General features: G+C 40.1%; 1 protein-coding gene across 5 annotated transcripts in view; it reads left to right on the forward strand.

Annotated features, from left to right (window-relative positions):
• The window catches only part of itpr3 (inositol 1,4,5-trisphosphate receptor, type 3), a 312,431-nt gene that overhangs the window by 11,273 nt on the left and 275,790 nt on the right, over window positions 1-25,368 (forward strand). For 4 of the 5 annotated variants that reach the window (XM_041195917.1, XM_041195916.1, XM_041195915.1 and 1 more), the window contains exon 2: window positions 9,035-9,105. In XM_041195917.1, coding sequence (XP_041051851.1) covers window positions 9,035-9,105 — 71 coding nt within the window. Of the gene's footprint in view, window positions 1-647; window positions 761-9,034; window positions 9,106-25,368 lie in introns of those variants that run through there. The other variant, XM_041195913.1, reaches the window with a different exon arrangement.

Below are 25,368 nucleotides of genomic sequence, written 5' to 3' on the forward strand. Positions count from 1 at the left end.
CTTTACAGAACCTTTCCACAGGAGCAGAAATGAAGACTAATGTGTAGAATTCATGCAAAACCTCTTTCATTTACTATCCTTAAATAATATTTTAGATTTTATCTGTCTATTTAAACCTCTGTCAACCAGAAAAATAGCTGACAAATTTTATTTTGATTTCTTTTGCTGCTGTGTACAGGTCCTTTTCCTTTGGCTTCATAACTATTCTAATAGTCGGTTTACTAATTATGCTAAAAGCCTTCTGTTCCTTCCCTGCACCTTTGCCTACCCTCTTCAGTATATACCTTAGTCATTGGCTTGCATAAAAGAAGACATCGCCTCAAACTTCTTGCTGCAACTTCCTGCTTGTAGGAGCTTAAGTTATTGGATTGACTTAAAGCTTTTATGTCATCACTTTTGATCAGTAGGGTGAGTAATATAGTTGAAAATAGTTCAAAGTGTGATTGAAGTTGTGCCACCAGTGACAAAAATATGTCTTTATAAGGAAAAAAATCAATCTATTTCTAAATTTTTTTGACACAAATTTAATTTACAGGGCTATCATATTTATAGGACCTGAAAAGAGATGCATTGGAATTGGAAGAAAGTAGTGTGGAAACGTATCTAAGTAATTCATTGGCATATTTCAACAATCCATCATTCTCTGATATGTGTCTTTTATCAAACTGGCTATTCAACTGATTAATTGAAAACCTCAACAGTTCAAAGGATAAAGGACTTGGGTTCAGAGCAAAGAGCCTTAGAGAAATACTAGAAGCAGGTAATTTTAACTTTAAAAGGCTCAGGAACAATTTACTTTTAATTTACACAAATGTAAAGATACATAAGTTGAAAATTATCTGAGCTTCGGTGTTTCAGAATTCATTTGAAATTGGCTATAAATAAATAGAATTTCATGAGCAATCATCTTGAAATAGAAGAGCTCAGCAATGACGACATATTCCAGGAAGTCTTTTACACTCATAATGGAGGTCAATCACACACCATGAGTTGAGATGGAGTTGTCATTTTATATATATGTGTATATAGAAATAAATGAAAACCATTTCCCTGATATTATGTGATGCAATATTATACAATTATGTTCTTGAGAAATTAAGAATAAATGGATGACTGCCTCTGTTAGAATAGTGGACTGTTGAATTTCATATAAACTGTTCAGCCTTTGTACAATAGTATATGCACAGCCTGATTCCCCAGAGTTAGAAGTCAGCAAGCTTAAATATTATAAGTTCTTTACAAATCTTTACCTTCTTGACTTCCATACAACTGAATAGCATGTCAAGTAAGGAAAGATTTAAAGGCCATTTGTTAATCTGACCAACTACTTATATTTAGGTTTTGTGACCCTAATATTCCACTGCTTTGTTGCCAAGGGAAGAATGATTGGTACTCCTTTAGAATTTGGGAATATTATTTTTTCCACCAAAACTCAATCAGTTCTCATTGCCATTTGATCCATGTAAAACCCAGCATTGAACAATGTTTTTGTGTAATACTATACTACGCCAGACATTGAAAGATTTTTGAATGGGGTTGAGGGTCATAGATGTGATAAATCTTTTGGCAATAATTAAGTCCTCTGCCCTCTGGCTTGGGGGTAGGATGATGCTGGAAAACCAGCATCCTGGCTGGCAGTGCAAAATTATGCCCCCGCCTGCCTCCATTCCTGTCCTCATATCTGGGGAAAAATCTTGCCCTTCATGCCAAGGTGCTCTGCTAAAGTTCATGACTTAATATCATAAATTGAAGTTCTGAAAATCTGATTGGCACCTTGTTAGCTCAACTATTCCTGTGGCTTGGGAGGTAAAAGCATTCATTATGAGTCAGATATGCTACCCAACTAGCAAGGCCCCAAGTGTGATCCCTAGCCTGTGCTGATGCTATCTGATATCAGTTGGAGCAACAGTAGAGATTGCTACATTTGGCCTCAGTTTTGGACTAGGGAGTGATACGTTCTTGAGTGCAACTCAGTGCCTCGTCTTGGAAATGTTTTTGTTTGGCTGTTGGACGAGAACAGGATCAGGCTTGGCAGTGATGTGATGCCCTACCCCATCGGAATAGACCGTGGATACTCATGGTCTAGACTTACAGGTGAATAGTGGCCTCTTCTGTGAGGTACTGGAGATTGAAACTACTACTAAAGCACTGCCAATGTTCAAAGGAATGAAAGAAAACTTTTTTAAAAAGTGGTTGCATCTTCCTAAAAAGGATATTTAGATGTTTGACTTTCTTAATTCATATCCAATTTTTTGCAATTTAACTTTTTGTAATATTATTAAAAAGTATAACTGTAGCCAGCTTAGAGCTGCCCATAAATTAATTTGCCCACTCAAATATAATCCAGTTTACTTGCTGCAAAAATTTCTTGATATAATGTTGGTGTTTAATAGAGCTGTCCCGAAGAGGATGGACTCCATTTAATTTAACCTACGATAATGTCTCTTCTCCAATACATTGTTTTATTGGGACTCTGAAGCTGTGTTTAGTTTGATGAGGGAAAGAGGAGGGGAATGTGTCCAGTTCTGGTTGCTACAAAACTTGAGAGATATTGAAACACTGGAAATTGGGCAGAGAATAGGCACAGGCTGATTGCAAATGTTAGAGGTCTGAATTATGAGGAAAGATTGGAGAAACTTGAGCTTTTAAGTCAAGGAGATGAATGAGTGATAATCCTATACAACATTGTTGAACGTATAGAATAGGTTAACCCAGAACATTAACTTGAAATTAAATTAATGAATAAAGCACAGACAGTCCAATGTGGGTTCAAATAGGAGAAGAATGCTTTTATGAAAAATATTAGCCCATTCTTCTTCGAAGTTAGTGATCAACATGTGGAACAATTGCCAGATAAAAGTAGTGGAGACAAAAATCCTGGAATCAAAGAGACTAATGGATTCTGCAGTGGGGTTTAATTTGCCTTAGTACGTCCTCCATCTTTGATCTCCATGTCCAAGACTTGAGTCATCTGGTACAGAAGTGGTTTAGTCATCTATCACCAAATATGGTTGGACCACCTCAGGTATCATCAACATTTTTCTTTTCTGCCCGCATTGACACCCCTTTGGAAAGCAAAGATAGCTCCCAAAAGTTTTGCTTCACTGCCAACAGGTTCCTTAAATCTCTCTCTCCTGCTTCCATCAGCCTCATTTGTACCAAAAAGTGTGAAGAACCTACAGACCTCTGTCACGAAAATTGAAAGTACCTATTCAGCTTGTCCGCTACCTTCCTGCTGCTTCCCCACCATGGACCAAGTGAAACATCCCCTCACCCTGACTCTTAACCTATATCTTCCTCTAGTTTCCCACCAGTCTTCCCTTTAAACCCTCACCTGGTTCATCTTGTCCATGAAACCCACCCCTTGTTCTCTTGACCCAGTTCCCACTAAATTACTGGTCACCTAACATCCTCTCATGGCTCCCGTGCTAGCTGGCAAGGTAACTGATTCCCTCATTTTAGGTATGGCCTCTTCTATAAACTCCTCTCCCATATAACAACTTCATTCATTTTACTGAGCAATTACTCAGGTTGAACAAGATTATGCAAAACCTTGATGTTCTGATTTGAGCTTCAAAGCCCAATTCCAGCCATCATAAAGATCTCATATTTCCACTTGCATAACTTTCTTGACCTCTGCCCTTCCATTGCTGCATTCCTTGTGCTTTTCACCTCTAAACTTGATTACCTGATATCTTCCTTGTTTGTCACTTATACTCCATGAAATAAAGTACTTCATGCAAAATGTGACCATCTCTTCATTCTTCTTGTCCCCCAACATATTAGATTTACTCTCCTTGTCTTTCATATCCCTTCAGGGCCTTGCTGCGTCGTCCTTCAGCTGTACATCCTGCCCTGCACCCTTCAGCCATCTGACTCTGTCGTTTAGCATGTTGAACCATACTTTGATATTCCCTTGCAGTGTCATCTGTGTCTCAGTTGGTAGTACTGATGTTTGAGTCACAGGGATCGGGTTCAAGTTCTACTCCAAGGCTTGAGTACAAATATCAAGGCTGCCACTCCTGTGCAGTACTGAGGAAGTGCTGCATTGTCAGAGGTGCTGTCTTTTGGGTGAGATGTTAAACTGATGCATCATCTTGGGTGGATGTAAGTTATCCCATGCCAGTATTTCAGAGAAGAACAGGGGAACTATCCTTAGTGTTCTTGCCGACATTTATCCCTCAATCAACATCACAGAAAAGATCAGAACATCATCGATTTTGGGAGTTCGCTGTGTGTATATTGACTGTCATGTTTCCTACATTGCAACAGTGACTACACTTCAAAAAAAAAAAGTACTTCACTGGCTGTAAAATGCTTGAGCTGTCCAGTGATCATGAAAAGTGCTGTATAAATGCAAGCCTTTCTTTTAAAAAAGAATTGGAGACAAAGGGATTTAAGATTTCTCAAAGCTCATCTTTTTGACCAAATGTCCTCACCTTTCTCACCACTGCTTGCCTTGGTTCAGAGTACATTTTTCTGATCGATATTCATAAAGTGCTGAGGGTTTTTTTTTTAAACATTGAAGGAACTTCAAAAGTACAACTTTGGTCTTATCAGTGGGCTGCTTGTTGCACAGATATTTTTAATGGACTCAATGGAGCCTTTCCGTAGTACTGATACTTAATAGACACAAGCAATGATGGTTGCTACTTTACAATTAAAGGTCAAATGATTGAAAATGAATATCTCAATCTTATTAAACCAAAATTCAAAATAGTTTGGAGTCAGTTTGAGAGAAGGCAATCTCTTTTTCCTTGTGACCAGTTTTGTCTGAGGATTCTTCCTAGGTTTGCAATTGGAGTCCTTTTTAAAGAAAGAGATAAATTGAAATCTGGAGACATGCATTATCCCCCTGGGAGGCTGCAAACAAATCCTATGTAACACACTATTTTCCTAATAGGGACTTTCAAGTTAAGAATCCATTAACAATAGTGGAAAACTGTCAAATATCAAAAAACAATTGTACCCATAGTCTGGAAAAACTCAGCAGGTCTGGCAGCATCGGCGGAGAAGAGTTGACGTTGAGTCCTCTTGACCCTTCGACAGAACTGGAGTCCAAGAAAGGGGTGAACCCCTTTCTTGGACTCACTCAAGTTCTGTCGAAGGGTCATGAGGACTCGAAACGTCAACTCTTTTCTTCTCCGCCGATGCTGCCAGACCTGCTGAGTTTTTCCAGGTAATTCTGTTTTTGTTTTGGATTTCCAGCATCTGCAGTTTTTTTGTTTTTGTACCCATAGTCTGTTGTGAAGGATTTGAGATTACAGGGAACTGAGTATTTTCACATTTTATGCCTAAAGGCTTTGTGGCCTTATCTTCTAATTAACATTTCCATGGTATAGTACTATTGTCTCAGTTATTGTAGTGGCTGTTCGATTACTACTGCCTTGATTGTTAAATACATAGTAAATAATTGTGTCCCCCTAACCTACACCAAGTACTGGTCACTCCTGTGTTCACTGACCTACATTAGCTTGCGGTCCACCAAAGCTTTGATTTTAAAATTCTCATCCTGGTATTTAAATTCTTCTATGGTCTCACCCCTTCCTAACTCTGTAATCTTCGATCATCTAACTCTGACCACTTGTGCAGCTTCCATTCCCTTTGCCCCACCATCGGTGGTGGTATCTTCAGTCATGTAGGCCGTAGGCATGGAATCCCCTTCTTAAACTTCCTCACTTTTCCCTAAAATCCCCTTCTCCTGTTCCATGCAAATTTTTGTCTAATGATCCTGTGAAGGGTCATGGCACTACCTTAAATAAAGGCAGCTTATCCCACCTGATTGCTTGGAACACAACTCCATCATGATAATACTTGCTTTGGACAGACAACAGTTTCCACTGTGCTTCTGCCATGAATTTAAGCATTTTGTAGCAGTGATTAACATGATTGAATTTACACATTCAGTTTGAGGGAGAGAAGAATGGGTGTAAGACTACTCTTTTAAACTTAAAGGCAATTATAACGGTATGAAGACAGGAATGGCTAAAGTGAACTGGGAAGTTTGTTTAAGGGGTAGGTCAGAAGAGATGCAGTGGAATACTTTTAAGGCAATATTTCATAACATTCAGCAAGGATACATTCCAGTGAGAAGGGGGAGGAGGATACATTTTTCGTGGCTAGCTAAGGAAGTTAAAGATAATATCGAACGAGAGAAAAAGCGTACAATTCCACAAAGGTGAGTGGCAGGCCAGGAGGTTGGACAGAAAACAAAATTCAGCAAAGGATGCTTAAAAAAATTAATAAGGAGGAAAAAATTTGAGGACGAGAGAAAACTAGCTAAAAATATTTTTAAAAAACAAATAAATTGAGCATTGGTGTTTTAGAAAGGGAGTCTGAGGAATTAATAATGGGAAATAAGGAAATGGTGGAAGCATCGAACAGATATTTTCTTACGGTCTTCATGTAAAAGACACAAATAACATCCAAGAAGTAATTGTAAATCAAGAGGTGAAAGGAAGGGAGGAACTTAAAGCAATCACTAGGGAAATGGTACTGAGAAAATTATTAGAACTAAAGGCTGACAAGTCCCCAGGTCCTGATGGACTTAATTGTAGGGTCTTAAAAGAAGTGGCTGCTGAGATAGTAGATTATTGGTTTTAATTTTCCAAAATTCTAGATCCTGGAAAGGTCCCATCAGCTTGGAAAGTAGCAAATGTAACTCCTGTATTCAAGAAAAAAAAGAGACAAAGTAGGAAGCTGCAGGCCAGTTAGCCTAACATCTGTAATCTATTAAGGAGGTTATAGTGGGGCACTTAGAAAATCTTAAATGTAATCACGCAGATTCAATGTGATTTTGCAAAAGAGAAATAATTTTTAACTAATTTATTAGAGTTCTTTGAGGAAGTGACAAGCAGTATGGATAAAGGGGAACCTGTAGATGTGATGTACTTGTATTTCCAGAAGGCATTTGATAAGGCACCACATTAAAGCTTATTGCACAAAGTAAGAGCTCATGGTTTAGGGATGGATGGAGAGTTGGTTAGCTAACAGGAAACAGTTGGAATAAATGTGTCATTTTCAGGTTGGCAAGCTGTAACTAGTGGAGTGCCACAGGGATTTGTGCTGGGGCCTCAACTATTTACAATCTGTACCAATCACTTGCATGAAGGACCAAATGTGTGGTTGCTAAATTTGATGACACAAAGATAGGTAGGATAGTAAGTTGTAAGAAGTCTGCAATAGGATAGTAAGATGTAAGAAGTCTGCAAAGGAACTTGGATAGGTTAAGTGAGTGGGCAAAAATATGGCAGATGGAGTACAATGTGGGAAAGTGTGAACTTGTTCACTTTGGCAGCAAGAAACAAGCAGTAATATTATTTAAATGAGAGAGATTGCAGAACTCTGTGGTACAGAGGGACCTGAGTGTGCTGGTTCATGAATCACAACAAGTTAGTTAGCATGCAAGTACAGAAAGTGATTAGGAAGGCAAATGAAATGTTGTCATTTATTGCAAGAAGAATGGAATATAAAAGCAGTGAAGTTTTGCCACAGTTGTGCAGGGCATTGGTAAGACCACTTCTGGAGTAAAGTTTGACCTCCATATTTAAAGAGAGGATATAATTGCATTAGAAGCAGTGCAGGGAATACTTATTCCCCTGATTTCTGGGATGAAGGGGCTCATCTTATGAGGTAATGTTGGACAATTTGGGCCTGTATTGATTGGAGTTTAGAAGAATGAGAGTTGATCTTATTGAAATATATAAGACCCTGAGGGGACTTGACAGGTTGGGTACGGAGAGGATGCTTCCCCCTTAAGAGACTATAACTAGGGGACACAATTTAAAAATGAGTGGCCATCCTTTTAAGGTGGAGATGGGGAGAAATTTGAGGGCCGTTAACCTGTGGAATCCTCTTCCCCAGAGAGGAGTGGAGGCAGGATCACTGAATATTTTTAAGGCTGAGTTAGATAGCTTCTTAACTGACAATGGAGTCAAAGCGTATTGGAGGTGGATGGGGAAGTAGAGGCCACAATCAGATTGCCACATAATCAGCCATGATCTTATCAAATAGTGAAGCAGGCTGGAGGGGCTGAATGACCCACTCCTGCTCTTAATTTGTACGTTTGCATGCTCATATGTATAAAATTTGTACGTTAATACGTATAATGACTTATGAAAAATTTATGTCATAGAATTTAGAAAATGACTCGAAGCAAAATATAATATTGACAGCTTATGTCTGCCCCCACCGACAACTCAGTGGCTATGCTTACTTGTTGCATAATAATTTGGATTTGCATAATGAAGTCTGTTGTACATATTTAACCAGCATCCGTGGAAATTCTTTATTCACACAGATGGCTATTTTTAGAAACTGTTGGAAAAGTACATGTTATCTTGTTGTCATGCTGAGTGAGAAGGCAATGATTATAGAACACTAGCTTATTCTAAATGATTATCACCAATGACGACAATACCCAGCATAAATTGGGTAAACTGCAAATTACCTTGATCTGTTTATCTCTGATTTTTCAAGAATTCAGTGTACTCTTCCTAGAGAAGGTCTCTCCATGTTGGATACTACCAACAACAGCAACTTGCATTCATATAAGGACTTTTAATGAGTACAATGGGCCGTTTGTTGAGAGCAATATTGTTGTTTTATTTGGTTGTTTTTGGTTGGAACAATGCTGAAATGTTCAATTCAATAGTTTTGGACCGTGCTGCTATGGCGTATCTATTCTAAAATGAATTGCATTTAAAAAAAAGTTTTAATTTAGCCATTAATTTAATAACATGAAATTCAACAATTTTAATGCAAGTTCCAATTGGTGTAATTATGTTGCTATTCCATTAGATGTTACTCATTTTATCAAGAAAACGACTTTTTAAAATTACTCTGAGGTTCGGGCAACTACCAACATATTAACTGTGTATGGCCTTTGTTAGTGACTTGTTGAATTGTTTGTCTCAGTGATTCTTTACCTAAATGCACTTGGCTTCAGAGTATTAAAGAACACAACTTCTCAGATAGATCCTATCTAGCAGAAACAGATTTTATATATTAAGAAATATCTATTTGTTTTTTGCAGATTGGTTGATGACAGATGTGTGATAGAACCAGGAGCTGGAGACCTTGAAACTCCTCCCAAAAAATTTAGAGGTAAATTTGGTTCATCATAACACCGCACAAAAAGATAAAAGGTGGTGGATAATGTGGTTGTTAAGCAGGCCTATACTATTTTTGTTTGTTAATTCACACAAAGAACAAACAGTATACTTTTTCAAAATAATCCTTTATTAGAATTATAATTAACTGCTTTAACATTTTAGAAAATTTATCTTCAATTTTGTCAAATGTGTTATTCAGCTTTTTACAGTTGGGTGATTCTAGTCACAATAACATGGCGAAATGTTGTAAGTTTGTGCTGCAAATGATGGGATATGTCCATATTCTCATCAACATCAGCAGTCCTTTGATTCAAAGATGAAGTCTACTTAGGGTCACGAATTTCTGCCATGGGTCTTCACGTGACTGATCCTCAGGCCTTTCGACACATGGGGTAGGCCATCCCATGATGTAGCAAGATCTGGAGTGCAGGATTCGTTTCCTTTTCTTTCCTCTGCTGCCGGTCTGCCTCAGCATTAAGACATTGGGACTCGAGGCAAAATGCAGCTTGATGGATATGCTGCCAATCATTCAGAATGGCTAACAAGTTCCTCCCAGTCATTAATGTCAATGCTGCCTCATTTCAAGAAGAGTTTGAGTGTCCTTTAAGCATTAACTTTATCATCCTCTGGAATGTGGGCTGAGAGTTGGCGATATAGGACCTGGCATGGATGATGGGTTTGTGGCCATCTGGGCAGAGTATCCAATCTATCAAAGTTGATTTTGCAGGAGTTTTGCCTGAATGCCTGTGGAGCTGGCTTCAAGAAGGAGACTTGTTTAACCGTTTATTCGACTGGCTTCAAGAAGGAGACTTGTTTAAACGTTTATTCGACTGACCTCCTATTGAATCCAGAGAGTGCAGCAGAGACACCACTGATGGAATTTCTTTGGCACTCTTGTGTGTCACTGATGCACAGGCTCCAGTCTCATTGCAGTACAGGAGTATGGCAGAAACCACTGCTCTGTACACAAGGACTATTGTTGACTTGCAGAGGTCTTTGTTGTCAAACAGAATTGTGACAACGCAGAAGGCGGTCATTCGCGTCTGAGCAATTCACCTCAGGCTGCTCCCCCACCTTCTTCCCATACTCTTGCACATTCTTCCTTTTTGGAAGACAGCCTAATTCCCTTTTGAATGCCTTAATTGAACATGCAACATGCCCACACTCTCAAGCAATGCATTCAAGACGCCAATCACTTGCTGCGTGAAAAAGTTTTTCCTCAGATCACTTTAGCCAATTACTTTAAATCTGTACCCTCTTGTCCTCGATCCTTTCATGAGGGAACAGTTCCTCCCTATCTTCTCTGTCCAGGCCCCTCATGATTTTGAATACCTCTATCAAATCTGCTCTTAGGTTCTCTTCAATCTATCTTAATAACTGAAGTTGCTCATCCCTGAACCATTCACAATCTTTTCTGCGCTCTGCAATGCCTTCATATCTTTCCTAAAGTGTGGGACCAAGAACTGGATACAATACCCCAGCTGAGGCTGGGCCAGTGTCTTATACAAGTTTGACATAACCTCCTTGCTTTTGTACTCTGTGCCCCTATTAAAAAGGAGCCCAGGATACTGTATGCTTTATTAACCTTGCTCTCAACCTATCCTGCCACCTTCAATGACTTATGCACATATACACCTAGGTCCCTCTGCTCCTAAATCCACCTTTAGAATTGTACTCTAATTTATATTGTCTTTCTACCAAAATGAACCACTTCACTTTTCCTCCCACTGAACGTCATGTCACCTGTCTGCCTATTCCACCAACTGGTGTACGTTCTTTTGAAGTTCTACACTATCCTCTTCACAGTTCACAACACTTCCAAGTTGTGTGTCATCCACAAATTTTGAAATTGTGCTCTGTATGCCAAGATCTAGGCCGTTAACATATATCAGGGAGAGCAAAGGTCTCATTACTGACCCCTGGGGAATTCCACAACAAACCTTCCTGCAGCACAAAAAACAACCATTAATCAGTGCTCTGTTTCCTGCCACTCAGCCAATTTTGTATCCACGTTGCTACTTTCGCTTCTATTCCATGAGCTGTAACTTTGTTCAGAGGTCTGTTGTGCGGCATAGCATCAAAAGCCTTTTGGAAGTCCATGTACATCATATCAACAGCATTGCCCTCAGCAACCCCCTGTTACCTCTTTAAAAACTTCAGCCAGTTAATTAAACAGGATGTCCCCTTGACAAATCCATGCTGGCTTTCCTTGGTTAACTGGCATTTGTCCATGTGACTATTTTGTCCTGAACTATTGAATGGAATATTTTGCTCTCAATGGTCGTGAGCTTGGAGGCAGGATGGTGGCGTACTGGAACCCTGCCACTTTACTGCCACTGCCAGAATGAAGTTCTAGGTGGGAAGGTCAATGGTCGACCTTCCCTCTCTGCCATTTATTGGGGCCCTCAAGTGGCCAATTACTGACCACTTATAGGCCTTTTACCATTGTCACTGGCATTAACTCAGCTGCAGGCAAGCCTGTCACCATGCTGTTTTAATGGCAGCTAGTACCATGCAGCCAGCTCGTTACCTCCAGGGATGGGGTAGTCCCTCAATCAAAATTCCAATATCAAGTTCCAATAGCTGTTTAGGAATGAAGACCAAAACCGAGACAGACTCCTTCAGACAGAGTTTTATTGCCGGTCATAAAACTCTCCTCAGCCAACTAATCTCAGCTGTTATCCCTTTTATACAACCGAATGGGTACTTAGTTAAACAACCCAATAATTAGCAATTGAACTTTTTTTTTAAAACTGTTTCCTTCCCTAACAGATTCCCCTCTTAAAAAGGTAATCTAAAATTATATAATCATAAAAAAAATAGTAACAACAAACATCAATATACATTTTTTCATTCAATAAATTCACCTTATTCCCCTCCTTAAAAAGAGAACACATAAATAGATAGGTTCACAGAAAAGGAGTATGATTTTTCTTAAAGAAAGCGATGTCCTTTTTTGAGGATCTTTAATAACTTCTTGGAGCTTGCTCCTCTTTTGGAGGAGCAGTCAGATAATTGGTAGCCGCTATCAATTCATTTGATCTTGGCAATCTCCTTATTCTCAAGCATTTGTTTTAAGCTTGCAATGTCAATTCACAATCTCTTCTCATTAACATACTTTGTAGAATGAACATTTTCTCAAAGTGACTTATTATCTGTAAGACATTCTATACCATTCCCGAATGCCCTTTTCCATTTAAAACTTCTGCCGGTTTCTTGGATATAAAAAATGCCATATCTACCACCTTAACAAAGGCAAGAGTCTCTGATGCTAATGTACATTTTACAACTCTTCATATCTTTTTAGATTCCCAATAACCTTTTTCTCCATGAGAAATATTATAAATCCTTCCACACTCAAAAATGCATCACATAGATTTGCGTAAGATGCATCACTGAACACAGTTTCATTTTCTAACATCACTCAAAGATGAGAATTTCAAAACACGATGCTCCATTTTTAATTTTGTCAATGTTTTGTTTGCCCGAATGATTTCTCCAACCTTGGGATCGTCCGTTTTGAAGGGGTGGTAGTAGCTATTTGAAGCAGTTGTCATTAATTGACTCAGAATGGAGTTTAAAATTGGAAGTCAGGCTTCTGGTGCGTCTAAGTACATTGGATTGGAAATCAGGCAGAGCGGATCACATCCCTTTACATCAGCAATCCTACATAGAGAATGTTAATCCCATTGCAATTAGTCATGGTTGGGCATCTCAGAAAGATACAGCGGCTTCTGAAATGGAAAAAGAGGGACTCTGAAGTCTAATTGGGCAACTTGATTGGCTAGATAAACAAACAAGGTCAAATGTCAGTTTGAATTTGGTGAGCTCCAAGCTACAATGTACACCCATCGGAAACTATTTTCAATCAGGGAGATATGGTATACCATAGGAGAAGGACTTAACGCGTGGAAGGGCCTGGGAAAGGTTATTGGTAAAGATGGTAAAAGTCATTTTACAACATGGGAACCAGACCATTCAGGTACACTCATCAAGGTTAGTTGGCGCGGACTACAATTTTGTGGGTTCAGAAAGTGTTGTAGCAAGGGATGAGGAACCATTTACTTCTCAAACTGCTGCGTGATTGTGAGGGGTCTGGTTCCATCCCTTATTCCTGCATCTTTTAGCAAAATTTTTAATCTTTGTGAAGCAGGGTGGGCAAACTGCCGGTGCATTTTTAACACAATTTGCTTTTTGTCTTCTAAATTCCTATCCCCTGGTGCTAACATTTCTTTAAACTGCTTAGTAGAAAATTTAGGTTTCATTAAAAGGAATACAATAGTGTCCAGATTGTGTAAATTGTAAATCTACAGGTTTTCCAAATACAATGGCCTTGTCATTTTCCATGTCCAGCTTCATTTGCACTTTCTTCATCAATGGTCTGCTCAACAGTAATGGTATTTCGCTAGACACTACAACAGTGCTGATGAAATGATTGATTCCAGCTATCTTACAGGGAATCAGTACCCTTTTTAAAGATTTTAGGTTACTATCATCCCTGAATCCAAAACTGGTGGAACTCAAATTCTTATTTAATCCTTGTCATTTAAGGAATTCAGGTAGCATTTTAACCACTCTATTCCACAGACTGTAGATGTGCATTTGCTATCTAGCACCGCACAGTTGAAGGACTGCAACAAAGACATTCATTGCTAGGCTGAAACTTCTTGTAACTAATACAATGCCCTCTCTTTGGTCAGTATCTCCATCTTCTTGAGTCCTCAGTCTCATGTTTAATTTCAAACACGTTCTTATCATTTGAGATAGTTCATTGCATACTGGTATTTTGAATCATACCTAAAACACCGATTGACTACACCCTGGGCATTTCTGGGATTCATTTTTTTGTTGTAGATCCCTGATTCTTTTCTCCTGTCATTATTGTCAAATGTGTTTCTGTCCCCATTGTTTTTAGTTACAAATCTCCTTTTGTACTGATGCCTGTGTCCTGTTTCTGAATGATCTCACCATCCCATTAACATTGTATCCTTAATTTTCTGTCTTACCACTGAATGGCTCATTTGCGCCACGAACACTGCCGGAAAGGAATGTTTTCCCAAGGAATTTTTTTTTTTAAAAAGAGCTTCTGACATCTGTTCTAGCAGGGTGTGTCTTTCTGCAAACTAAACTCCCATTAGAACTAGAAGCCTGCCCACATTCAATACTTTGGCACAGTCTAGTAACTTGAGCTCTAAGTGGGGAATTTCTAGATGGGACCTTTGCAATTTTGCATATAGTATACTGAATTCCATTGTGTAATCTTCTATGGAATTTTCTTCCAACTTTCAAAATTTGTCAAAAATCAGACCATGCTTCATTAGCACTTAATCAATCATCTTTTTGATAGATCTTATCCATAAAATCAAAATATGTTTCCAAACCTTCATCAGTGTCCAAATGCTGAGGCTCAACTCCAAAAATACTTTGGATCTTATTTTGCTTTTGAATGGTAACTCAAGTGCCAAGGCCATTCCCTGTTTTCTTTGGTAAGGACATAACCCATGTCCACATGATTACTTCATTCTTCCATTGTTCATAGGATTCACTCTCAGAAAACATAGGTGGATAATCAGACCCCAAAATCCTACATTTTGATTCAGCCATTTTCCTTTTTTTTTGAATAACTCCAAACCACTCTGCTCTTATAAAGTTAACTCCAAATACAGTCTTTTGTCTGAAGAAAGCTTAGTTTTTTTACTTACATGCAGCAACCATCCTCTGATACCACTGTTAAGTTCCAATAGTTGTTTAGAAATGAAGACCAAAACCAAGACAGAGTTTTATTGCTTGTTATAAAACTCTCCTCCAAGCCAACTAGTCTCAGCTGTCATCCCTTTTATACAACAAAATGGGTACATAGTTCAACAATCCAATAATTAGCTACTGAACTTCTTTAACTGTTTCCTTCCCTAACAACACTCAGTGCCTGATTGAGGACTTGACATTTGGTGGGGGGGATGAGGGGGTGCGGCAGGGCATGCTGCTGAGGACTACCCCCCTGCCCTTGCTGCCGAGTCCCCTGCATGTCTCTCCTCTCCTTGGATGCATCTTATCCGGTCCTAGTGTCTTATTAACTTTATGTGGCAACAGTTTATTTAATACCCCCTCCTTATCAATTTTAAATCCTTCTAGCATATTAATTACCTTCTCTTTCATCATGCCATGGATAGCATCATCTTCTTTGGTAAAGATAAACGCAAAGCATTCATTTAACATCTCAGCTATTCCGCTGCCTTCATGTGTAAATCCCTAATCAGCCCGGCTCCTCCTTTTATCACCGTTTTACTATTTGTGTGCCTATAGAAGACTTTGGGATTCCATTTTATATTAGCTGCCAGTCTCTTTTCATACTCCCTCTTTGCTTCTCTTTTGTGTTTTTTCACTTCCCTTCTGAACCTTCTATATTCACCCAGGTTCTCCACTGTATTATCCACCTGACATCTGTCATAAGCATACTCCGTCTTCTTCATCTTAATCTCGATCTGTTTCGTCATCCAGGCAGCAATGGATTTGTTTACCCTACATTTCCCCTTCAAGAGAATATACCTTGACTATTCCTGAACTAACTCTTCTTTGAAGGTCACCTGTTGTTCAGTGACCATTTTTCCTGCCAACCTTTGTTCCCAATTTATTCGGCCCGGATCCTTTCTTACCTCATTGAAGTTGGCTTTCCCCTGGTATATTATTCTTACTCTAGATTGTTCATTGACCTTTTCCATAGCCAAACAAAACCTTATGATACACTGTTCACTGCCCCCTAAATGTTCCCCTACTGATTTTTGATCCACTTGGCCCACCTCACCTCCATGAACCGCCTCCCCTCCTGTTGGACTGGAAACATACTGCTGTAAATAAAAATTAATGAAAGCACTCTAGGAACCCTTGCCGCTCCGTGCCCTTTACACTGCCAGTTTATATTTGGATAATTAAAGTCCCCCATTATAATTACTCTATAATTCTTGCACCTCTCTGCAATTTCCTTGCAATTTTGTTTTTTTACATCCTTAACTAGTTGGGTGGCCGATAGACCACACCAAGCAATGCAATTGCACCTTTTTCGTTCCTTAGCTCTAGCTAAATAGTCAATAAACAAATATTAGTTTGTAGAAGGCCTTGCTTTTGCTGCTGACCTGGTGTTGGATTTTCATATCAATAGTGACCTTTTGAGAGAGGTGGCAGCCAAGGTATGGGAAGTGCTCAACATATTCCAGAGTCTCTCCTTCAACATATATGTGAGGTAGAATATTTGGCTGACTGGGTGTGGGTTGATATGAGTTTCGTTTTGGCAACATTCAAGGACAGGCCGAGTTTCTTGTATGCAGATTTGAAGAGATCAACAGTGGCTTGCAATTCTGATACAGAGAGTGCAGCAAAGCTGCAGTCAGCCGCAAACTGTAGTTCATGTATTTTTATGGTGGCCAATTTAGTTTTGGCACTAGGCGACTGAGGTTGAAGCGTTTTCTATCAAGACAGTATTTAATGCTGAGAGCAAGGGGCAGTTGATCTTTGAAGAGGTGAATAGCCACTGTCAGGTAGATTTAAATAGCATGAGGGCTATCACACAGCCTTGCTTGACCCCTATCTGGATTTTAACTGTGTCTGTTTCAGACCTCCCACTCAGTACAGTTGCGGTCATATTGTCATGAAGTAATTACAGGATTGTGATAGTTTCTTGGACATCCAAATCTTTGGAGCACAATGCATAGAGCCTCACAATTTACTGAGTCAAATGCTTTGGTCAGGTTGATGAATGCAATGAAGAGTTCCTGGTGTTCTCGACATTTTACTTGGATTTGTGTGGTGACAAAGGCCATGTTGGAGGTTCCTCTGGAAGCTCTAAAGCCACCCTGTGTCTCTGGGAGGATTTCCTCAGTCATATGAAGTAGGTGATTCAGGAAAATGTGCGTGAGGATTTTCCCTGCTATGGACAGGAGGGAAATTTCTTGATAGTTTCCACAGAAAGATTTAAATTCCCTTCTTGAAGAATTGTCGCATTCTTGAAGTTTGGGGGAGTTCTTTTTACTCTCAAATCCATAGGATGAGTGCATGGAATCTTGAAGTGAGCAGAAATCCTCCAGCTTTGAAGATCTCAGCTGGAGTACTATTGTCGCCGCAGGCTTTGTCATCTTTCATTCGTTTGGTTGCTTGTTGCAGCTCTCCCATTGATACTGGTTCACCCATGAATTCTACCACAGGGTATGGGGAAATAACATGGAGAGTATCAGCTGCCACTGTGGATTCATGGTTGAGGAGTTGCTGAAAATGTTCTTTCCAAATGGCCAGATGGTATTGTCATCCTTGAGAAGAGAAAACCATTCTGTGAGCGAAGGGGATTTTGTCCATTTGACCTTGGTCACAGGTGGCCCTGGTGGCTTCAAAAAAGCTTTGCGTGTCATGATGGTCAACATATTGTTTGATCCCTTGGCCTTTCTCTTCCCACTACTTGTCCTTTATCTTCTGGATTTGTTGTGCAACAGCCTTGATCTGTTGGAATGCTGCATTCTTGACTTGCGACCCGGGGTTGTTCTGGCAGGCAATGAAGGCTGCTTGTTTTTGTTCCAGGAAGTCACATATTTGAGCACAACTTACGTCAAACCAGTCCTGGTAATGACGAGGCTTGAACCCAATGAGCTGGATATAGGAATCTAGAACAGCTGACTTCGTTTGATCCCGCTGTTCTGGAATTGAATTAAACGTGTGAAGATTTTCCGAATTGGTCGGAAACTGCTCTTGAAATTCCTGTCTTCAGTTGGGCTGCTTTAGGACTGAGACATTAATCTTCTTCCTGTTGGACCTTTGGGCCTTGCAATGTCTTGGCGCTAGGTGGATGTTCATCACCGATCGGACAAGTCAATGATCTGTCCAGCTGGTATCAGATCTGCATGGATCGAGTGACACAGATACTACTTAGATCTTCCAAACAATGACAAAGTCCAGGAGGTGCCAATGGTTTCATCTAGGATGCCTCCATTTGCACTTGTCCTGCTGTTGGAAGAGTGTGTTTGTTATAATGAGGCCATGCTCAGCACACTTTGTCAGCAGGAGAACGCTATTTGCACTAATTGCTTTTCCCACCCCATTTCTCCCAGTTTTTCCACTCCAGACATCGGAATTGCGGCCAACCCTGGCATTAAAGTCCCCTGAAGGATGATCTTTTCTTCGTTTGAGATGGCAGTAAGGACTTCATCAAGGTCAAAATATAACTTTTCCTTAACATCTTCACTGGAGTCAAGGGTCAGGGCATAAGCGCTGATGACAGCGGCATATTGCTTATGACTGACCTGTAGGTGAAATGTCATGAGTCTTTCATTTATACAACTGGGGAGTTCTGGCTGTTCATCAAACATCGTATTCTAGGTGGCAGAACCAACTTAGTGGACATGAGGCTCGCCGTCAGCCTTTCCTTTCCAATAGAAGGTATGTCCATAAGACCATAAGACATAGGAGCAGAAATTAGGCCATTCGGCCTATCGAGTCTGCTCTGCCATTCAGTCATGGCTGATAAGTTTCTCAACCCCATTCTCATGCCTTCTCCCCGTAGCCTTTGATCCCCTTACCAATCAAGAACCTATCTATCTCGGTCTTAAATACACACAATGACCTGGCCTCCACAGCCTTCTGTGGCAATGTGTCTCCCTGTTTGTTCATTCAGCTGTCCCTCCCCAGGAAGATGGTTTTCGCTGAGGGCGGTGATATCAATTTGGAGTCTTGGTAGGTCATGTGATACAATTGCAGTTCTTTCTGGGCAGTCACTCTTGACATTATCCAAGTGTGTTCTAACATTTAAAGTTGCAAAATTTAACGTTTTCTTTCTTTGACCACAAAGATGGTGATCCCACGGGGTGTGGTTCCCCAGCTAGGAGAAAGTGGGACAGCCTATATTTAAGGCCCCTTTTCTAGACCTGTCTGCATTTGCGGTGAGCAGAGACTATCCTGAGAAGGACTGCTCTGTCACAGATGCTGCTGTCTAAAGACACCTCTGTCCAAACATGTATCTGTCGCTTGTGGGCAGATTTTTGACTAGGGAATTCCAGGTTCACAGCATTATCCCTGTAGCCACTGCTCCATCACCACAGGATTTTGCAATTGTATCAAGTGACCTACCAAGACTCCAAGTTGACATCACCGCCCTCAGCGAAACCCACCTTCCTGGGGAGGGACAGCTGAATGAACAAACAGGGGGATACACCTCCTATCGGAAAGGAAAGGCTGACGGTGAGCAAATGGACCCTGGTAGAAGCCTGCATGTGACTCTGTTTAACATGGGGACTTGGTGTGCCATCATGGCCCACACAATCTTGACAGGTTGGTGATCAGATTTCAGTGATACATCAAATGATGATATTGGGACCACCTTATTGCTGCTGCCATCTTCTCCCTTTTCAGACAGTGAGACGCTGAGTCTTCCTTCGCCTGTTCTGTGGCTTTTTTGAGGGCTTTTTGGACTGCATTCTGTCTGGCACTGCCCTCCAGCCCCCTCGACCTTGCCGCCATGGTTAGCCCTACCAGTAGCAAAGTGTCCCAGTGGCATTGCTCAAGGGATTGTCAAAGCACACAAGCCTCTCCGCCATGTCAAGGTGGTGATCCATAGAGAAGCCATATATCTAAAATATACTCATGCAACTTTTAACCTGCAGTCTAAATACCAGAAGATATCAAACCAATCTGTACCCTTTTTTAAGATACTTTGAAAAACCAGAAAGAATTTCTACTATATGCATCTAATGGTTATAGATGCTAAAATTGAGTCTACTTTTGACCCATCTTAAACTATCTAGCTCCGTTTTAATCATTCACAAACCAAACCAAATACTTACACAACCGGGTAAATTGATTATTTCCTAATTGCTAGGATGGAGTCAGGTGCACTTTCTTAACACATTTATGATAACAGAGGCTTATCTGTCTTAAAGCAAGCATGTTGCTTGCTCTGTTCAATTGTAATCCTTAAATGGTTACCATCACAGTGTAGAACAATTTTGAACAGGGACCCTTACTCCTGTAGCATTGCAGGTCGGAGGGGGTCGTCCAACCTGACTGTCAGCCCCTCTTCCACGGCTACATTTGCAGCCTGGAGAGGGAGCACGTGGTGTCCACCAGCAGGCTTGAGGCTTCAGTGACAGGTGGGCGCCACGTGGGTTGGAGTGCATCGTCAGCTGCGGAAGCACCATTTTAATTTGATTTCCTAAGTTTCCTTTGATAAAAGCAAAAAACTGCGGATGCTGGAAATCCAAAACAAAAACAAAAATACCTGGAAAAACTCAGCAGGTCTGGCAGCATCTGTGGAGAGGTACACAGTTAACGTTTCGAGTCCGAATGACCCTTCAACAGAACTAAGTAAAAATAGAAGAGAGGTGAAATATAAGCTGGTTTAAGGGGGGGTGGGACATGTAGAGCTGGATAGAGGGCCAGTGATAGGTGGAGATACCCAAAAGATATCACAGACAAAAGGACAAAGAGGTGTTGAAGGTGGTGATATTATCTAAGGAATGTGCTAGTTAAGGATAGAAAGCAGGACAAGCAAGGTACAGATAGCCCTAGTGGGGGTGGGGTGGGGGTGAAGGAATCGAAAAAGGCTAAAGGGTAGAGATAAAATAATGGATGGAAGTACATTTAAAAATAATGGAAATAGGTGGGAAAAGAAAAATCTATATAAATTATTGGAAAAAAAGGGGGGTTTGGAAAGGGGGTGATGTTTTGTTTTAGTTACAGTGCCCCATTAGGGGCTGGCAACCCCTTTAATCAGTTTATTTTATTGATTTTTGGCTTTATTAAAATATATAACACAGTAAAGGATTATAAAAGGTATTTAGGTAGATATTATGAATAGATAGAATTTAAATTGTTGTAGCTACAAATGCAAGTTGTTGTCATTGGCTAATTGTGTTTTGCTTTACAACATCTGTGCTCAGCATTCAGGATCACTGTATGGTTTAACAAGGTTAGGTTTACAATTTGCATTCAATACTGGTGACCAAATCAATGGCTTTGAAAATGCAGCTGACACCATGGTAAAGTGTAACAGCATTCACCAATTATCCACTCAATAAATTAGCCTTTTAATTTTCTATGGTCAATAGTAGTTGTGATCATCATCTCCCTTTTGCTGTCTTTTTCTTGTTTTTGCTAAAGTAACCTTGCGCTTATACAATTTCTCTGCTATAGTATCTGCATTTATATCTCCTGTTCTCAGACAGTTCAAGGATTATATAACAGTATGAGTTAAACATTACTGTTCTTAACCTTCTGGTTATCGCTCCACATTTGCTGTATTTGAAGACCTGTTTCTTAAGCTTCTACAACATCCTAAGCCTTGTGCAACTTACTAAAACCTTCTGGTTTGGGTTTTCAAAGGTCAAAATTTATGCACTTAAAAAAGACCTTATTTTTTCCTGCACCCCAACCTGCACCAATTTGATTATTTGAACGAGCAAGGTGATTCGTCCTACTACATGAATTCCTTCTAAGGTGGCATTCAATTTAGATACACATGCCAGGCACTGTAACAGCCCAATTTTGACATAAAGAAAAGGAAAAAACTTTAATTTGTATAGCACCCTTTATGATCTCAGGATATGCCAAAGTGCTTTACAACCAATGAAAAACTTTAGAAGTGCAGTCTCTGTTATACTGTAGGAGTGTAATGTTGTAATGGAAGTAGTTAACAGCTAAATGCTAAAAAAGTCCCTTTCTTTTCTCTGCCTAAAATCATGATAACAAGACAGTGGACTAGAAAATAAGTCCCTCCGAAGCATACTACTATATATTATTTACCCAGAAAGCACAGTCAGTCTATCTCATCTTTTTCTGGTTCCTTGATCAATCCGAATTACAATAATGATCCTTTTGGTTTTCCCAGAATTCACTCATGTGGTTTAAACGATCACTTTTTAGGCCAGTTTCCCTATCATTTAATCAATGCTTCTTGTTTCATTGCTGCTTTCATTTGGAGTTCAACTTTTGAAGTAATAGTTATATGGTACTTAGAAAAAAAAGAGTAGCAAATATTTGTCAGTATGTTATCAGTTTCATTTGACTTTGGTAATATGAATTCCTTTCTATTGCAGTTCTCATAATGCATCATTATCTCTCTTTATTTGCACCAGCCAGATTCAAGTGCATGTGGTCCGCACAGGTGGGATTTGTAATCAAAATCGCCACAGAACTGTAGTTGCAGTCACTCAGTAATAACTAACACATTTTATACTAATATCATTGCATAAATAGTGAATTTCCTGTTGTGTTGCTCACAGTGAGTCAGAGGATATGGAAACTTATAGGCGATAGCTTTCTTTAGTGTGGAGTTAAGATGGAGTGGGGGGGAGGTGGGGGAGGCTTGGAAACAAGGGAAAGCATTAACTAACTGTATAGTCCTTTTATATTTTCCATCATGACGAACAGCTCATAATTTTCTCCATAGGATTTAATGAGGAGGTTTTAGATAGCTGCCTACGATGCTTGAAAAACCTCAAAAAGAAAGCCTGATTAGCAATTGGTATGATGATGAATCAGTAGAATTCTGATGGAAATAATTTAGAAGCTGGTGATAATCAAGATTAATTTGGAGCACGAGTTTTGCTTTGCTATAGTATCGGGGGGTACATTTATTCTGTACTTATGGTGTTGGTGAAAAATGAATTCAGCTTTGCGACAATGATAAACTGACAGGATAAATCTGAAGTCAGGGCTTGGCCTGACTCTGGAGTGAAGTGGAGTGAGATTCCCTGGAGGGTGTTCTCACCCACTGCTTCAGTTGATACCATAATGAGCGCAAGTCCAGTGTGAGGCCATATCTGATTCGCAGAGAGCTCAGACAGCATCTGACTTCATTCTTTTTTCTTTTTAAGGGAGTTGACATTCTCACCTGCCTGTTGAAAAAATGTTTAAATTTCTAACTTCTGGTTACCGTACACAATTAACCCACCTTTAAACAGGATGGTTAAAATTCCAACCAGGAGCTAAAGAATGTAATCAGATTCCGCCTGCGTGGGCTGCAGCTGCTGCTCTCAGGTTATAACTCAGACTGTTCAGTTATGTAGCCTGAGGAACGTGGGGTGAGAATTTGGGTGTGGTCAATATTTGTAAGATCCTGAATTGTTCAGTTACTTGCATGTCGGATGTACAGCAGGATACTAAGGCTGGAATTTTCCATCCCCACACGTTGGCGGGATCCTCCGGTCCCACTATGTGAATGGAAATTTCACCGTCTCGCTGTCCCTGCCCGGGGAGACCCGCTGTGGGGAAATCTGCCACAAGGGGGCCTGGAAAGTTCCGGCCTAAATGTCAGTAAGGACACTGAGGGCCAGTAACCATACGTGCATAAACGGCCAAAATGTACTGAGAATGAAGAACAAAGCAAACAATAGGAAAAGAGAAGAAAGCAAAGTTTAGTATTGTGAAAAAGGGGAGACCAGGGAAGACAATAGTCATTTTTAGGTATTAGAACATGGGGTGTGCAGGTTTATTATTAAGTTTTGTTTTTAGAAGCGTTTCATTCTATTATAATGATAAAATTTACTTCACAGAAGGCAATTTGGTTTATCATGCCAACATTAACTTTTACAACTATGATCCTATTTTTCTCCCTTTCTCTCTACTCTCGTTCATCCTTTTCAAATACTTAGCCAATTTCTTTTCAAATCTGTTATTGTATCTACCTCAAAAACCAGTATTCATGTTCTAATCGACATCTGGGTAAAAAAAAAACCTTTTCACTTCTCCCTTAATTCTCCTGGTGGCTATAGCCTTTGCTTCCTTGGCACTGACTTGCCAACCAGTGGAAACAATCTTTCACTCTGTACTGTGCAGTCTCAAAACCTTTTATAATTTTGAAAGTCCCTATAGATTCCCTCTCATCTCTGTTTCTGTGAAAATGGCCAATTTTTCAAGTCCTTCTTCATAACCAGAAGCCTGCAATTCTTGGCATGATTTTTGCTGACTATTTTAAGCTATAAAATTCATTTGTAGGCAGGAAATAATATTGCTAATGAAACTCAGAAGAATGAAGCGTTTAAATTTTTTAATGGGTGTTAGCAAATAAGAATGCCATGTCATGTGTGCTCTGCCTGAAGGCAGGTTCTTGACTCATCATCTGCTAATGCTTCCTCTGAGCTGTTTTCTTGGCAGTGATGATTTGCCAAAGTCTTCCACTCTCAGGGGAAGGGCCAGGAAGGTCCCAAGTCTACCACAGCTGGAACAGGAAAGAAACCAGAACTGCTGGAGTTATTCTAAACCACACGCTTGCCGCCTAGCCAACTGAGCTTACCAGCCCCCTTAGTGAGAACGTACTTCAGAAATTTTCCACATCCCAAAATATTATCAACCACCTATAAGATGTAAGGTATTTAGACACAAGGGACAGGATTTTTCAGTTGGTGTGCGGGGGCCGCCCCGACATGCAGATGTGTAAAATGATGCGCGATAATGTCAGGCGTGTGTCCCGACCTCACCGCGCTGTCTCGCAATGTTTCTTTCGGTGGGCGCGCCGGAGTCGGCTGACATGTAAACGGCCTGTTAAGGCCATTAAGGAAGTGATTGAGGTCATTGTTAACGCCGCCCGTCCAACCTTAAGGTTGGCGGGCAGGCGACAAGGCCAAGTGGCCTTCACATTCTTTAGAAAACCTCATCCACGAATGGGATGAGATTTCCTAAAGCTTTTATTAATTTAATAAAAAAAATTTTCCTACATATAAAAACATGTCCCATCTCATGTGACACAGTCACATGAGGGGACATGTTTAAATAAATTTTTACTGCATGTATTTAATACTTTTAGTAGCGATTCAATCTCTCTGAGGCAGCTCTGTTGAGCGCTACTGCTCGCATCTTACGCTGGGCGGGCCTTAATTGGACCGCCGATGTAAAATGGTGGCGCGGAGTCGATTGCAGGTGGAGATCGGCTCCACGCTATCCACCCCCCCCCCCCCACCCAAGCCCACTCACCGCCTGAAAAATTCAGGCCAAGGTAAATAGTTCTTTGAGACATTCAGGGGAAGAAATTTGTTCACGTATTGGTCAGTGCCCAATAAATCTTGACAGATTTTGAAAAGATGAATTGAGACTGAATAATAAAAATTCATTGTTCATTCATAGTGATCTTTTGTTCTATGATTTCAAAAGAAAGAAATAACCTGAGCTTTTGTCCAATTTTCCCTCATTTTCTGATGGCGGCCACTTGTTCTATGTTTGTTAATGTCTGTCTACTACCTTCTCCAAGTTTTTCTATTCATTCAAGTGATGTGGGCAATGCTGGCAA

The sequence above is a fragment of the Carcharodon carcharias genome, chromosome 9 (genome assembly GCF_017639515.1).
Source record: "Carcharodon carcharias isolate sCarCar2 chromosome 9, sCarCar2.pri, whole genome shotgun sequence".
NCBI classification, from domain to species: Eukaryota; Metazoa; Chordata; class Chondrichthyes; order Lamniformes; family Lamnidae; genus Carcharodon; species Carcharodon carcharias.